Source organism: Castor canadensis, chromosome 13, assembly GCF_047511655.1.
Source record: "Castor canadensis chromosome 13, mCasCan1.hap1v2, whole genome shotgun sequence".
Taxonomy (NCBI): domain Eukaryota; kingdom Metazoa; phylum Chordata; class Mammalia; order Rodentia; family Castoridae; genus Castor; species Castor canadensis.
In genome coordinates this window covers 66,227,723-66,243,684 of record NC_133398.1, presented here as the reverse complement: position 1 = coordinate 66,243,684, position 15,962 = coordinate 66,227,723, and the positions used below count along the sequence as shown (strand labels likewise).

Genomic DNA, 15,962 nt, shown 5'->3' with positions numbered 1-15,962 from the left:
AAGGATCTCCTGTGAATACTATAATACTCTGTATAGCTATCCTTATCTCAAACTAGCAAAAATGCTATGTCTTTCTTATTATTGCTTATGTCTTCTCAACAAAACTAGAGAACAGGTTCTGCCTGGAAGTGAGGGGGGTTGGGTGCAGAAGGGGGGGGCAGAGGGCATGGGGGAGAAATGGCCCAAACAATGTATGCACATATGAATAAATGAATAAAAAAAATACTTAAAAGGGGATCCTCTGGTGGTTAGCATTCCCTGTTCCTTCCAAATAGCTACATGGGTGTGGAGGATTAAGAAGTCATATTTGGAATCAGTATAGATTTTGACCCTCTTCCCTTTTGATAATTCCAATGCCTTTGTAAGAGCTGACAGTTCAGCAAGCTGAGCACTAGTGTTTGGGGGTAGGGGATCTGACAGAATTAGGCCAAAATATCATACAGTGAATCCTGCATGTGTGATCCTGTTTCTGACAAATGAACTTCCATCTGTATGTAGTGCCAGATCAGGATTGTCCAGGGGGTGGTCAGTTAGGTCAGGTCTAGCAGAATAACTTTTCATTAATAACGTCCTCACATGAGTGTTCAGGTTACCTTCATCATCAGGCAGAAAGGATCCTTCTAGTAAGTGAGCCTGGTATTTGAGGAGGTAGCTTTCAGATAACCATAAGCCTCCCTTGGAGCTTAGAACTCCCCCTACATCATGTGGAGTGTAAAGTGTCAGGGGCCTACCCAAGACAAGCTTCTGGGCCTCAGGGATCAAAAGGCTTACAGTGGCTACTGTCCGAAATTATCCTGGCTGTCCCTTAGCTACTTGATCTAATTCTTTACTTAGATATCCTATTGGCTGGGGTGGTGGTTACCACTCCCAGGGCCAGTCTCTTTTTCTCGAGTATGTAGAGAGTTGGAATCTCTTCTGTGTGGGTAGGCTCAGGGCAGGATACCTTATTAGAGCCTTCTTTAATTAATGAAAAGCATTAGTGGCAACATAATCCCATTCAATGAATAGGTGGGAGTGCTTTTGAGCTACATTGAGGGCCTTGTATAGGGGCTGTGCCAGATCTACATAGCCCAGGATCCAAATCCTGCAATAGTCTGTTACCCACGAAAAGGCTCTCAACTGCTTTAGGGTCCTAGGAAGAGGAAGGTTAAAATAGGTTGTATCCTATCATTTCCCAAGGCCCTTGTCCCTTTAGTTAAAACAATCACCAAGTAAGTAACTTGTGTCTGGCACCATTGAGCCTTTTCCCTGGATACTTTGTATCCTCCATCTGCCAGGAAGTTCAGAAAGGACTCAATAGCCTAAAAGGTGGTGTCCTCTGAAGGCCCACAAAGAAAAAGGTCAACCACATATTGAAGCAGAACTGTTTGTGGGTGAGCCCATTCCTCTAGGTCCTGAGCTAGAGCCAATCAAGACAGGTGAGGGGTCAGGCCCTCCCCATCATCTAGCCATCTGTACATACGGCTGGGTCCACCTGTGATTCTATTAAGAGCATGCAACAGTATTCTCCAGGAGGCAGAAAAGGCTGGACTTTTAATTGGGATAACAGGTCCTGCCCCCAAAATGGGACTGGTGTCTTGGAAACTATCAAAAAGGAGTGACAGAAGTGGAGATCTCTCCATGAATAGACAAGAGGCTGAATTAAATAGTGCTCTAGGGGCTGGCCCAATATGCCCTGAACAGTTACTTTATTTGGGGACCTGGGTCTAGGGGAAAATAGTAAGGCTGAAAAGCAGGCTCCTATATTCAGTAGGAAGCTGATCTTTTGCTGTTCAACCATGAGCATGACCTGGTGCTCCTCTATTTTAACCATGGTTATAGGAGACTAAATGGGAGGTCCTGGGACTCATCATTGTTCCCCAGAAGGCAATGAACCTGATCCCATCTGGTGTCAGGGGCATGGAGCCTTCCAGTGGTTCCCTTGCAGATGGGGCAGGGTCATGGAGGCACCTTTTGCCTTTGGGGGCACTCCCTTCTAAAATGGCCTTCCTGTCCACAGAAGAATCAGGTCTGCGAGTTAGGGCCTGTTCCTGAGGAAGTCACCCACGTGGCCGCAATCAGTGCCTCCTGATATTTGTCCTTTTTCCTTTCCTTTTCCTTGTCCCTATTATAGAATACAGCAGTAGCCACCTGGACCAATTGGTCCAATGACTTTCCTGGTTCAGTCAGTTTTCTACAAGTATCTGGGACTGATTGTGTCAAGAATTTATCCTTTAGGATGATCTCCTCCTCCTGTGTCCCTGGCCCTACATTAGTATGCTTTTGGATGGAATCCTTCAACTGTTGAAGGAATGCCACTAGAGGCTAAGACTCTTCCTAGTGAATGGCAGCCAACTGAAAGTAATTCAGGGCTTTTACCTTAGCCTTTCTTAATCCTCTAGTATGCAATATATGAAGTGATTTCTTTTCCATTCATGCCTCTCATCCTCCATATCCTTTTGGGGTCCCGGAGGGGAACAGCCTGATCTCCGGAAGGAACTTTCTGCTGTGCCCTCTGGGTCTTAGTGGTGGACAGATAATAATTGTTCCCAGTGTCCACTGCTTGGCTAAGGACCCTCTGTTTTTCTAGAGAGGTATGGGTCTGTTCTAACAGACTATGTCATAGAGTAGCGTAAGCTGTTAGAAGTTCTGGACATAGTGGTCTGGGAACCATGTAACTCCCTAGGTCCTTTTTTATTTCTTTGTTGTTAAGAGAAAAGGGTGTATGAACAAACTCAGGCCCAAATTCACCCCCTGGTATTGCTCTCATGGGAAATATTCCCAGTTGGGACTCCTTTCTTTGAGTATATCTGTTTCCTGGATAAGGAGGGCAGGGGGTCTCGTTGATTCTCCAGCTTCCTCGGGTCTAGATAAATTCCTGTCCCAGTTGGTAGGGCATCCACTGGGGGCAGTGGCTCAGTCACAAGGGGATGGTTGCCCATCCCACTAGGAGATGCTTTGGGGGAAGTCTCCATTTTACTGGAGGCATCTGAACGACCATTGGGGCAGACCACTGCCAGAGTCTGGGAGTCAAATTTATATCTTTTGGCTCACTTGGGGTGATCCCTCTGGTAAAAGAAAAACTGGACATAAGGAATTTCTATCCATTTACCCTCCTTTCTACAGAATAGATCTAATTGTAGAATAGTGTTGTAAAATTAAGGTTTCTGCCTTTGGGCCAGGTTTTGTTGCCTCACAACAATAAAATACTAGGACCTTTTTCTTCAGGCTCTGGGAATCTAGGTCACACCAATGTTTTAGCAAGCAGGCAAGCAGGGATCCTTTGGGGATCTTGGAGGAACTTATACCCATCTGCAGACAGAAAGTGGACCCATGAGTCAAAGCTCCCTAATTGGATGTCTCTGAAAAAGGTCCTGACCCCTTTTACAAAGAGAATGTCTTCCCCTTCGACTATCACCCATCTTTGTGATCAAGAGGCAGGGTTCCTCTGAGACCTGTCTGGATTTGGGTCACCATTTCTGGTGTGGTCCCGCCTGTGTTTTGTCCCTTTCTGTTTCTTATATCCCAATATCTCATTTCTCTGATTGCCAAAGGCCATGATTTCATATAGGGATTTAGAATTGAAGGGCGCTAAAGTTGTTATCAGGGCTAGGAGACCTGGGGGAGGTAGCCAAGTTGGCCTCATAATGGGCATCACAGTCCTGTGAGTCAGATAGCTGTGCACCACAGCAAGGGTAGATTTAGGGTCCAGCATTGGGGGCTATCCTATTTCTCCCTCTATCTCTTGGAGGAGGTGGCTAATTAACACTAAAGCGTCTGCTTCCTTCCCCATGGCCATCAAGTCCTGTACACATTTTGCAGCCACATGGGGTACTATTGTGGTACTATGGGCCAAGTTTCTAATTAAAGAAAAGAGGGACATGTCTGAGCATTGGGGGTGAAAGCTAATTGAAAAGTGGGGAACAGAATAGACAGGGGACTTGAAGAGGGCACAAAAGAGAAATCAATTGTGAGAGGCAGACTCCACCACCAAATGTCTGAAAAGTAGAACCCCACTTTTGCCTAGGACAGTGGGACCTACCACTCATTTCTGGGAGGGAATGGGAGAAAGGGTCGCCTGCTGGGAGGTTCAGCCATGCTAGGCATGGCTGGAGGTGCTCCCTGAGTGGGTGAATATCAGGAGTGCCAGACAATTGACAGCCACTTTCTGATTTCCCTTCTTAATTCAGCTAAGTGTATACTGACCTTCAGTTGGTGGTCCTGGAAGGTCTCTTAATATCCTGGATGAGCCCACAGAGATGATACTATCTAGGGGAATGGGTTCTTTTTCTCTTCCAGATAATTAAGAGGCAGGAAAATTGTGAGGGAGTTTAGCAAAGATTCATTGTGGAAGTAGAAAGTGAAAGTAAAGCAGGAACTTCTCCAGCAAGAAGGGGACAGGGAATTGGTAGGCCATTGAAATCCTCTGGGATTTCCCATTTTAAGATTCTCCCTTTCCCCTCCCCTAGGTGGCATGGGGTATACCCTCCCCTTAAATTTGCCAGGGCTTCTGTCACCCTCTGTCCATGCTGTCTTTCCCTGTCTCTCATTGGATCCCCTGCCTGTGTGCATGAGGGGTAAAGTATCCTTTTGATTGGTTCCCCCATCTGTGTGCATGAGCACTGCACAAGTACAGAAGTGCAGGAGACCTCCCCAGTCCCAGGACATGTTGGGACAAAGAAGACACCATGCCACTGGTGTCACATGGAATCCATCAACCACATGGAATCCACCATCTTTCCGTAACTGCTTATATCCTACTATATGGCCCTCACAATTACCACCAGAAAGTATTATTAGTTGCTTGCAAGTACATTCAACAGTAGTTTCACAGTATGGTACCTACAAGCACAATTACCAAAATAAATAGTAAATTATAGTAAGCTTTTATTAACTTAATATAGGTCCTATGATGGTTAGTACATTTCAGTCACAAATGATGGTCCTTTTATCATTAAGTTTTAAAAATGAATATATGGAAGGCATGCAATGCCAAGTTCTTCTTTTGTACATCCTTTAAGACAACATTTATCTGAGTATCCTCTGCGTTTTCTTTGGGGATGAGTTCCCCAAAATAAATTGCTTAAGGCTTTCATTTTGCTTCCACTTTTCTTCTGAAATTTCATACTCTTATGAACAGACTGAACAGATGGGTTGACATCATGTGATGAGGAAATTTCTGTTGTCTTATCAGGGAACAAGCCAATCTTTGTATACTGATACACAGGCTGTGACTGAATCTCCCAATTGTTTGTTACTTCTTCTTGAGAGGTAGAAGTAGAGGCTGTTGATAGGCAAGAAAAAAAATATTTTATTGAAATCTTCCCTTAGAAATTTAATAATCAGCTAATTATTTTTAAATTGTGATTATATTTTAAATGAAATTACTCAAAACATATATATGTATATACATATATATGTATTTTACAGTATTTTCCTACAAAAAGTTAGAAACCTTTGTACATTTTTGTAATAATATTTTTATTGAGATACCATTCACATACTAAAAATTCATCATTTTAAAGTATACAACTCAGTGGTTTTAGTATAGTCACAAGATTGTACAACTATTACCACTATATAATTTCAGAACATTTCTATCACCTTGTAAAAATTTCTGGCAGTGACTATTAGTTGTCACTCTTATTTTCCTCTTCCCCTAGCTCTTGGAAACTGTTGTTGTTTCTGTGGATTTGTATATACTGTAAATTTCATATAAATGGAAGCATGCATAGTCCAGTCTTTTGTGTTTGTTTCTTTCATTTACCACAATGTTTTTCCATATTTATCCATATTGTATCATGTGTAATTCCTTAATTCCTTTTAAGACTGAATAATTTTTCTTTGGATATTCCACATTACATTTTATTTATCTGTTGACAATATTTTGGTGGTGTTAAACTTTTTGGTTATTATGAATAGCACTGCTATAAACATTCACATATGAGTTTTTATGTGAACATGTTTTTTTTTTATTCATATGTGCATACAATGTGTGAACATGTTTTTAGACCTTTTGGGTATTTACCTAAGAGCAGAACTGCCAGATCATGTAGTAATTTTAACTTTTTGAGGAACTGCCAAATTTTTCCACAGCAGATAGAGCATTTTAAAATCCCAAACCCATAAACTAGGGTTCTACTTTCTTCATATCTTCAGTAACACTTGGTATTTTCTATTTGTTATTATAGCTACCCTAACGGATCTGATTGATTTTGATTTGTATTTACCTAGTGATGTTGAGCATTTATTCACATGCTTATTGTATATCCTGTTTGAAGAAATGTCTCTTCAGTATTTTTACCATTTTAAAGTGGCTTTATAACTAAATAAGTAGAAACCAGTTTGTTCTTTATCAAAGTACAAGAAGTGATGACATGCTCAAAGTACAATGAATGGATTATTATTGTTATACTGCTCTTAACTCATTCAGTATTATTAGATATTGTGTACTAGAAACTAAAATAATCCCAGAAGGTAATAAGTTGGATGTTTGTTGGAGTTCCACTATGGCCCTTGCCCATCCACAGTACCTTCTAGGAGGATATATTAGCCACTGTAGGTAGATCCAGCACTTAAGAACCCCAATTCTGCATCATGTAAGTCCATCCTATCATCATAAGTGGATAGAGGGAAGGTTGGTAACTGATCCCAAGGAAACAAATTTTATTGCAGGGAGAAAATGGTGCATTAAAATCTTCCTTCTTTTGACTCCATGAATGAAAAGAGACAGGGTAACAAAAGAAAGACTATATTCTGAAAACAGAAAGAAAGGAAGACCATTGAGAATCATGACAGGGACAGGGCAGATAAAAAGGACAAGAAATGGAAAGATGACAGAGAAAAGTAGGAAACACTCTGAGGCTCCAAATATGGCAGCAATTAGTGAAATGGAGACTAAAAGAACACAAAGACTCAATTAAACAAAAATTGTTTCTCTGAAAAGACTGACACTTAGCAAAACTAACCAAAAGGACAGAGAATATTCAAATTAATAAAAATCACAGATGAAAAAGAGGATGTCACAAAAACACCAATGAAATTCAGAGGATCATTAGAGAATACTTCAAAAACTTATATTCTAATAAACTGGAAAATATAGAACAAATGGATAAAATTCTAGATGAATATGACCTACCAAAATTGAACCAGAAGATCTATTTTAAGCAATCAAACCAAAGCAGTAATAAACAGTCTCCCTACAAAGTAAAGCTCAGGATCAGATGGAGTCATTGCTGAATTCTTTTTTTTTTTAGCTTTTCAGTAACTCTTTTTTTTTTTTTTTTGCTGTGCTGGGTGGGGGTACACTGTGGCATTTACAAAAGTTCTTACAATATATCAAACATATCATACTTGAGTTTAGCCCTCCACCATTTTTCTTTATCCCCTCTCCCCATATTCCTAGAACAGTTTCAACAGGTATCATTTTTCCATTTACATATATGTGTACACAGTATTTGCAAAATATTCACCCAACCTTTCCCTTCTCCTCCCCCCTCCCACTGGTACTGCTTCCCCCTACAAACAGGACCTGTTCTGCCCTCCTGTTCTCTGATTTGGTAAAAGAAAAAAAATGCCATTTTTGTTTATTTAAGATAGCTACACAGGGTGTTTCCTTGTGATATTTCCATGTATATATGTATTATAACTGAAATTGGTTCATCATCTATTTTTCTTTGTTCTACCTTAAACCCTTTCTTATGGTGGTTTCAATAGGTTTAAAAATTCTATATTCATTCTTGTGTAAAGATTACATCAACTTGCAAAATCCAGTGATCTTTTCCTCACAGTTTTTATCCAAATTAGCACTACAGTTTGTGACACATTTAGTCACCACTTCCTTTTTGTTCCTTTATTTGGTATCAAAGATACCATCTTATCATCCATTCATAATAAACATTTCTTTTCAGTCTCAAAAAAAAACCACCAACAAAAAAAGATTACATCAACTATATTCACTTCCTTAACTTCCTTCTTTTAACCTTCCCTCTCTCATATGTGACCTTCCTTTAAGGTGAACTGTTTTTCATAATACTGCTGCATTTGTATTAGGTCTATATTCCACATATGAGAGAAAACATATGGCTGTTGGCCTTCTGAATCTGGCTAACTTCACTAAAGACGATGTTCTCCAGTTCCATCCATTTACCTGCAAATGACAAAATTTCATTCTTGTTTGTTCTACCATACTTTTAAAGAAGAACTAATACTCCTCAAATTATTCCCTTAAAGAGAGGGAAGGAATACTATCAAGATCATTTTATGATAAGGACATGACCAAGTGAAAATTGTAGACCAATATCCTTGGTAAACATAGACACAAAAATTCTCAAATACCTACAAACAGAATTCAGCAACACATTATAAAGAACATACACCCTGATCAAGTTGGTTTCATTTCAGGGAAGCAAGGAGGTTCAACAAGTGAAAATCAATAAATGTAATACAGTACATAAACAGAATAAGGTGCAAAAAAATCACAAGATTGTGTTAATGAATGCAGAAGAAGCCTTGGATAAAAGTTAACACCCCTACAATGATAATAAAAAATATTCCTGATGAAAATAGAAGTAAACACAGCCCAACATAATAAAGGCTATATATGATAAAACTATAAGCCACACCATACTAAATGGGGAAAACTGAAACCACTTCCTCTAAAGCCAGGAATGAGACAAGGACAGCCACTTTTTCCACTCTTATTCAATATAGTGCTGGATACATTAGCCAGAGCAGTTTGGAAGGAGAAAGAAATAAAAGTAGGTCAAATTATTCCCTATTTGCAGATGATATCTTCTACTTAAAAAAAACTTAGATCTTATTTATTTAAAAAGGCATCAAAAACATTTGTGGAGAAAAAGGCAGACTCTTCAACTAATAGTGTTTGGGAAAACTGAGTATGTTGAAGACTGAAGCTAGACCCCTATCTCATGCCCTCCAAAAAATTCATTCAAAATTAACCAAAGATCTAAATGCAAGAACTGAAACTTTGAAACCATTAGGGGAAAACACTTGAAGATACAGGCATAGGCAATGACTTTCTGAATGGGATTCCAGTTGCTCAGGAAATAAAGAGAAAGAAATGACAGATGGGATTGTATCAAATCAAAAGATGGGATTGCATAGAAAAGGAAACAACGACCAAAATCAAGAGAATCTACAAGAGTGGGAGAAAATCTCTGCCAACTTTTCATCAGAGAAAGGATTAATATGCAGAATATATGTAGAACTCAAAAAAATCAAACACTAAAAGAACAAATAATTCCATTAATAAATGGACAAATTAATTAAACAAACAGTTCTCAAAGAACTACAAATGGCCAATAAATCCATAAAGAAATGTTCCACACCCTTAACCATAAAGGAGATGCAAATCAAAACAACCTCGAGATTCTATCTCACACCAGTCACGATGGCTGTCATCAAGAAAACAACAAAAATCACTAGTGAGGTTGCAGGGGGAAAGAACTCACATACTGTTAGGTGGGAATGTAAATTAGTGCAGTCACCATGGAAATCAGTATGGTGGTTCCTCCAAAAACTAAAAATAGAACTATCATATAATTCTGCTGTAACACTCCTGGGCATATAACTGAAGGAAACTAAGTCAGCATTCAGTAGAGATACCTATATACCCATGTTTATTACAGCACTATTAACAATAGCCAAGCCATTGAATCAGCCTACGTACACATGAAAGGATAAAGAAAATATGGTATATATACACAATCGAGTGTTATCCATCCATAAACAGGAATAAAACTATTATTGCAGGAAAATGGATGGAATTGGAGATCATTTGTTATGTGAAATAAGCCAATTACAGAAAGACAAATATAGTATATTTTCTCTTGTATGTGGAATCTAGAACTAAAAATAATTACATGAATGTGTAAGGAGGACTGTTGAGGAGAGGAGCTAGTAGAAGAGGAGAGGCTGCTGAAGAGTGAATGTGATCAAACTACATTATACACATTTATGACAACAGAATGATGAAACCCATCATTTTTGTAAAAAGAAAAAAGAGAAAAATCTATCACAAAGGCTGATTGAGCCAATCAGATTACCTGTTTTTAAAATTGGCACTATGAATAAGAAAAAAGATGAGTTTATGACATCCAAAGCTGAAATGATTTTATTAGGCTTGCCATGGAATAAAGGAATGTAAATATATATAGGAGGAGGGAGAAAGGGAGGAATTGGGGAAGGTAGAAAGAGTCTCATTTGTAGGAACAGATGGAACTAGAGGTTGTCATGGCAAATGAAATAATCCAGACACAGATCAGCAAATATTGCATGTTTTCTCTCATTTGTGGAATCTAGAATTTAAAAAAATACTTGAAAGGAGTAGAGGAATTGTAAGGAAGGGTAATGTGACCTTGGAGGAGGAAGAGGAAAGAGAGTTAAGAGAGGTAGTTGGGAGGGTAGATATTGATCAAAGCACAATATAGGCATATATGGAAATGTCACAGTCAAACACATGTATAATTAATATGCATTCATAATTATAATAAAAAAATAAAATATTTTTTAAATCAACTTATGAAAATTACATTTCTCTGACCCACAATCACTAACTAAAACATACTTCACAACTATTTAAACAGAATCAAAATAAAGTATTAAGCATGAACTTAACCAAAAATACAAAAATTCTACATAGTCTTTGTTTCCATTTCCTTCATGGGGAACAGGAACTGTTTCTCTCTCTTACTCCCCCCCCACACTTCTCCATACTTTATTCTGTTATTCTAAAATAAATCCTTGCTAAAACTTCAAAAAAAATCTCCATAGAGAAATAAAACTATATATTCCATGCATCCCAATTAATTGCAGATTAATTTTTAGAAAAAAGAAAATAACCATACTCTTAAGTACATACATAAGAATAAAGGATGGTGGTTAACTTAGTCAATCTTAAGGGGAAAAACTAAACACTGGAGTCCTGTCCTCCCAGATAAATGACATCCCAATGAGTCACAGTATTAAAATAGTGTAGTAATGCTATAAAGTCAAATAAAAAGATCAATTAGATAGAATAAGAAGCTCAGACAAGCTTAATAAATAATAAAGGTGACCTCACAAATAAATGGGAAAAAAGACTGGTTAGTAGAAGAAGTTAAAAAAAAAGTTGCTTTCTATATAGATAAAAATAAGACTTACTGAGAAAACTAAAACAGTAGTATCCCTATGTAGGCCAGAATCCAAAATGGACCCCAAAAGAATTAAGGACATATGTGAAAGTAAAATTCAAAGTTCACACAGGGACAAAAATGGACCTATAATATGATATTTCAAAAGTAGGAACAATAACAAAAAATAATTTTTGATTGGTTATATAAAAGTTTAAGCTTTCTGACAAATAACACCTATAGGCAGACAACTAAATTGAGGAACATATCTGTGATACTAAACTCAACAACTGTTTACTATTGTATCTAGAGTTGAGTAACTCTTTCTAATCAAATGGAAAATTATAACAACTCCAACAAAAATGGGGAAATATATGAAAGGGAAATTATCAGAAAGAGAAAGCTAAAAGGCTAACATGCCTATGAAGACAGTTAATTAAACCCAGAGCAAGTTAAGACAAAATGAGATGCCATTTCATGCCTATCACATTGGCAAAAGTTAAGAACCATGTAATACTAATTTTTGGCATGAATATGAGTACACCAGACTGGTGGAGCAATTATAAACTGGTGTGACTGTTCTGGGGAGCAATCTGACACATCTCAAGCAATGTAAGCATACTTATGACACGGAAATTTCATTCTTAGATATATACACCAGAAAAATATTTCACACAGTCTGTAAGGGGACACATACAATGATGTTCACTGCAGTGTTATATATAGTGGCAGGGAGTTGAAACAGGTGAGGACAATTGTGTTCTAATATATTGTGTGATTTATTTTGTTTTTCTGTCTTTACTATTCCATAAACTTCATAAGGGCAGGAGTCTCTTACACCAAACACCAAGAAGAATGCCTAACACAAAAAGGGTCCTCAAATTTGTTGAATTAATATATAGTATGAGAAAAGGGGACTTGCACAGACCAGTTGTGTGATAACTAAATAATAAATACCAAGAACAGACATACAATAGACCAAAAATTGGAGAATACGATCAATCTAACCGGGAAAAAAGGTTACAAATTATGAAAAGCTGATGTGGAAACATTAATGATTTCACCTGGCACTAAGAATTGGGAAGAACCATAGTTAGGTAGGAATTAGAATTATGATGTTTGCTTCATGGTACCATACTCTGGGTAGGTCTTGGAGACATTGTTCACACCATGATCCACTAACCAGAAGCATACAGTTTCAGATTCAAGTTATCTATGCATGTTTTTTTTTTCTGAAAAAGAAAACATTTTTAGTGTCACTATGCCAAACTGTCTTTTCCTGTGCCAGGCTTGAATGGATCATCAGAAGATTAAAAACTGCAGATGACTGACTTGATTTGATATAGCCATGTGTCCTGCTGGTAAAAGCTAAATAAAAATAAATTTTTGAGCCACGCCACATGTAAAATAAATGGATATATGTACACACACATGCATGCACATATTTCTCTGCAACTTCTAAATTATTCATTGAAAATTAACAGCACAAAACAAATACCATTTCTCCTTATAGATTGATAGTCTGTAAAACTTCAATCAAATTCATAGTGATAACCCAAACCTGTTTTTCCTTCCACATATTTCAAAATAACTGGTTTTCCTGGTGTCTGATATTTCTACTTCAACAAATTGTCTTTTACATAATTCCCATAGTAGCAGGTTAAAATATATCTAAAATATTATCAGATATATTTTTATTCCCTACAAATCTTGTTTCATTGCAGATTCTCTCTCATTGAACTAATGACACTTATTCTTCTAGAAGAGTGTAAATAACACCTAAAACAAAAGGTCCTTAATCAGCTCTGAGTTTTTAAAAGTTAAAATCATGAAAAGTGTCTTCAGAGTAGACCCTGTTGAGAAAAGGGATTCCAAATTCTCTTTAAATAATAAACTCAGGTTTGAAGATCTGAAGGTAATATTTTTACTATAGCTTTAAGTGGTGGGAGAAAAGTATTTGATGTGGGAGAAATGCCTATTCAACATGAAGCACAAAGGGAATATACTCACCCTCCTTATACTTCAAGGGGGATTGAGCTAGTTAATTGCTGAGGTTCCTAGGTTAGGGAATTTGGAAAGCACATGCTACTTGGGAAGGCTGCAGTTTCTTATTGAATTCTATGCCAGAATATGAATTCTAATGAAATGCCTGAAAAGATTGTAACAATGAAAGAGTTGTTGTTTAAATGAATAAGATAGCAAAACTAAAATGACTGAAGAAATGAGTAAGGAAGAGGAGGAAGAAAAAGAGAGGAGGTACACTATTGTAATTCAAAAGTGTTGTCCACCAACTTGCAGCATCAACATCACCAAGGAGCTTGTCAAAAATTCAGAATGTCAGTTACAACCCCATACCTACTAATTCTGATTGTATATTAACAGGATTCCCAAGTGATTGATATACACATTAAAATCTGAGAATCACTGAAATAAGTCACAAATCAAAGACTGGGGAGAGACACTTCATTGTAAGAGAAGGACAAGGAGAGTTTATATCTAAGTAAGTTATATGATGGAAAATAATCAAGATTCAGTCTGATGGTTTCTGACTAAGTTTTCATTCCATTGGCAGCAGTAAATTTATGCTTCATTATTCATTCAAAATTAAGTTAATGAGTGCTTACAACATGCCAGGCATTGTTTTGGTTTGTTTCAGTCATCTACATTAGCATCTATTAGCATGAGAGTTTACTTGTTTCCTTAACTTCAGAACTCTTGACTTTGGCAAGATTTGTCCAAATTGAATCAAGTGAATTACTTTAAAAGCCAATAATTTCAATGGTGTTATCATTATTTATATGCATAGAATATGAACAAAATTCATTTTCTATTAAAATGGAAACCATATTAGGAATAAAATGTTAGCACCAAAACATAAAAATGTAGCTGGAAGATACTCATGCATCTGAAACAAGAGTATTTGTCCTGGCCAGATGCACACATGTGATCTAGCACTCAGGATGCTAAGGCAGAATGATCAAGAGTTTGAGGCTTGCCTGGGCTTACATAGTAAGACTCTGTTTCAAACAAAACAAAACAAAAAACACACAACCAAACAGCAAAAGCAAAAACCCTAAAGAATATTCTTGGTAAAAACTGCTTGAAAGCATCAAGTATTAACTCAATACACATTATGCACATGTTATGTGCTCAGGAAAAATATGCATGAGACAGGTATGGTATGCATGACTGGTTTTATGGGAGTGAAGTTTGTGCAGCTGCACAGGCTGTGCACTAAGTTTGAAAGTCCATTGTGGCAGACTTGAAATTCTCAGTAATTTTATCATTGAACTTGTAAATGAAGTGCAAGTATGTGATGGGAGAACAGACCATGCCTATGAGCAGAGGAGATTCAGACAAAAAAGGTTACAAAGCCGGCAGGGAGAAGGGGGGAGAAATGACCCAAACATTGTATGCACATATGAATAAAAGAAAAAAAAAAAAAGGTTACAGCTTTACGTTTTATTACATTTGACCCCTTTCTGCTTTTAGAACAAGGGCCCTCTTTTTATCTTGCAGTCGGTTGGGCCATTTATGTAGCCAGTGTTGATAGTCAAACAGAACTGTTGCCTGTGCTAGATACTGTGGTAGAAGGGAAAATGTAGCAATTGACTACAGAACCGTCAATGGTGATTTCAAAGGAAAAACCGTAAGTTGGGCTTTGAAAGGACAAAAAGGTTTCCAGATGACAGGACACTCCAGAAAAGTGAAGCTAAGGAAGGAGCAGTGTTCCTTGAAAATATGTACACTTATATGTGTACACTTATTTCCTCTAAATTAAAAAAAGAGCTTCTTAGAGGTTTTATGAATTTTTAATATACTGGCTTAAAAAATTTTTTTTTTCTGAATTTACCGGTGTACAAAGCACAAATTCCATTTTCTGCAGAAGCTCACTGTCTGGCAGGGCAAATGTGGGGACAAGAAATGTACAAATTAGAACAAATATGCCCTTACTTTAAATTTTACCTGGATTTGTGACTGTTTCCCAAACCGGTAAAGGGGTTTGGGGGCTTTCCGAGTCATCAGTGCTTAAGGCTTCAACCTTCTGCGAAGCTTCGGAAATCAACTCTGCCAAAGGGGTTCCCTCAAAATGGAAGTGGCTCCAGTTGGTGTGGCCACAGAGTTCTAGTATTTCTCTCAGCAGGTGCCTGCCACACAGCTTCCTGCGTAAGCCCACGTCTTGGTTCAACTCACGGGAGAACGGAACCAGTAGGAACCCCAGCCACAGCAGGCACAAACTGAGGAAATGCGACATCCCTGAAGCCCCCAGTAAAGGCTGTGCCTCAACTGCCGTCTGCCCACAGCCTGGCCCTTACTGGGCACCCCTCCCCCGCCGGCGCCCATGCACCAGGCAGGCTTCCAAGCCTCTGCTGGTCTCGCGAGAACTCCGAGATGAGGCGCGAGATGTTGCTGGCTGGGACTTCCTGTCTTCCTCTGGCTCTCAGGAAATGGAAGCTAGCACCCTCTTGCCCTAAAAACGGAAGCCCTGGATTTGATTCGTTTTTTTCTTGCCTTACTCACCGGGAGACTCTAAATGAAACGAGAGAGCGTTGGACCCTTAATGATTTATAAAGTAGCTGTGAAAGATAGTTCTCAGGGAGCTGCGTCTTCCTGGAATATATTGCTTGCTTTGTTATCTGGTAGTTAATGAAGGGCACTTCCCTCTGACAAAAATCGTAACTCCTTCAGTAGGTGTGTTTACATTTATTTGTGTGCTTGTTTAATCAACTCATTTGCCAGATCCCTAGGCTTCAGGAAAGTGAGAGCCATGTGTCTTGTTTCTCATTGTATCCCAGTCCTGATTAATAGTTGTCAATCAAATATGTGTTGAAATATCTGTGTTATTAGAGT

General features: G+C 38.1%; 1 protein-coding gene across 1 annotated transcript; it reads right to left on the bottom strand.

The window, feature by feature from the left end:
- Nucleotides 1-4,868: 4,868 nt before the first annotated feature.
- Nucleotides 4,869-15,518, bottom strand: Insl6 (insulin like 6). Its single transcript, XM_020173385.2, has 2 exons — nucleotides 15,078-15,518; nucleotides 4,869-5,263 (listed from the first exon to the last, which is right to left on the bottom strand). Exons 1-2 carry the CDS (start codon nucleotides 15,364-15,366, stop codon nucleotides 4,941-4,943), a joined length of 612 nt encoding a protein of 203 aa, XP_020028974.2. The 5' UTR covers nucleotides 15,367-15,518; the 3' UTR covers nucleotides 4,869-4,940.
- Nucleotides 15,519-15,962: the final 444 nt, after the last annotated feature.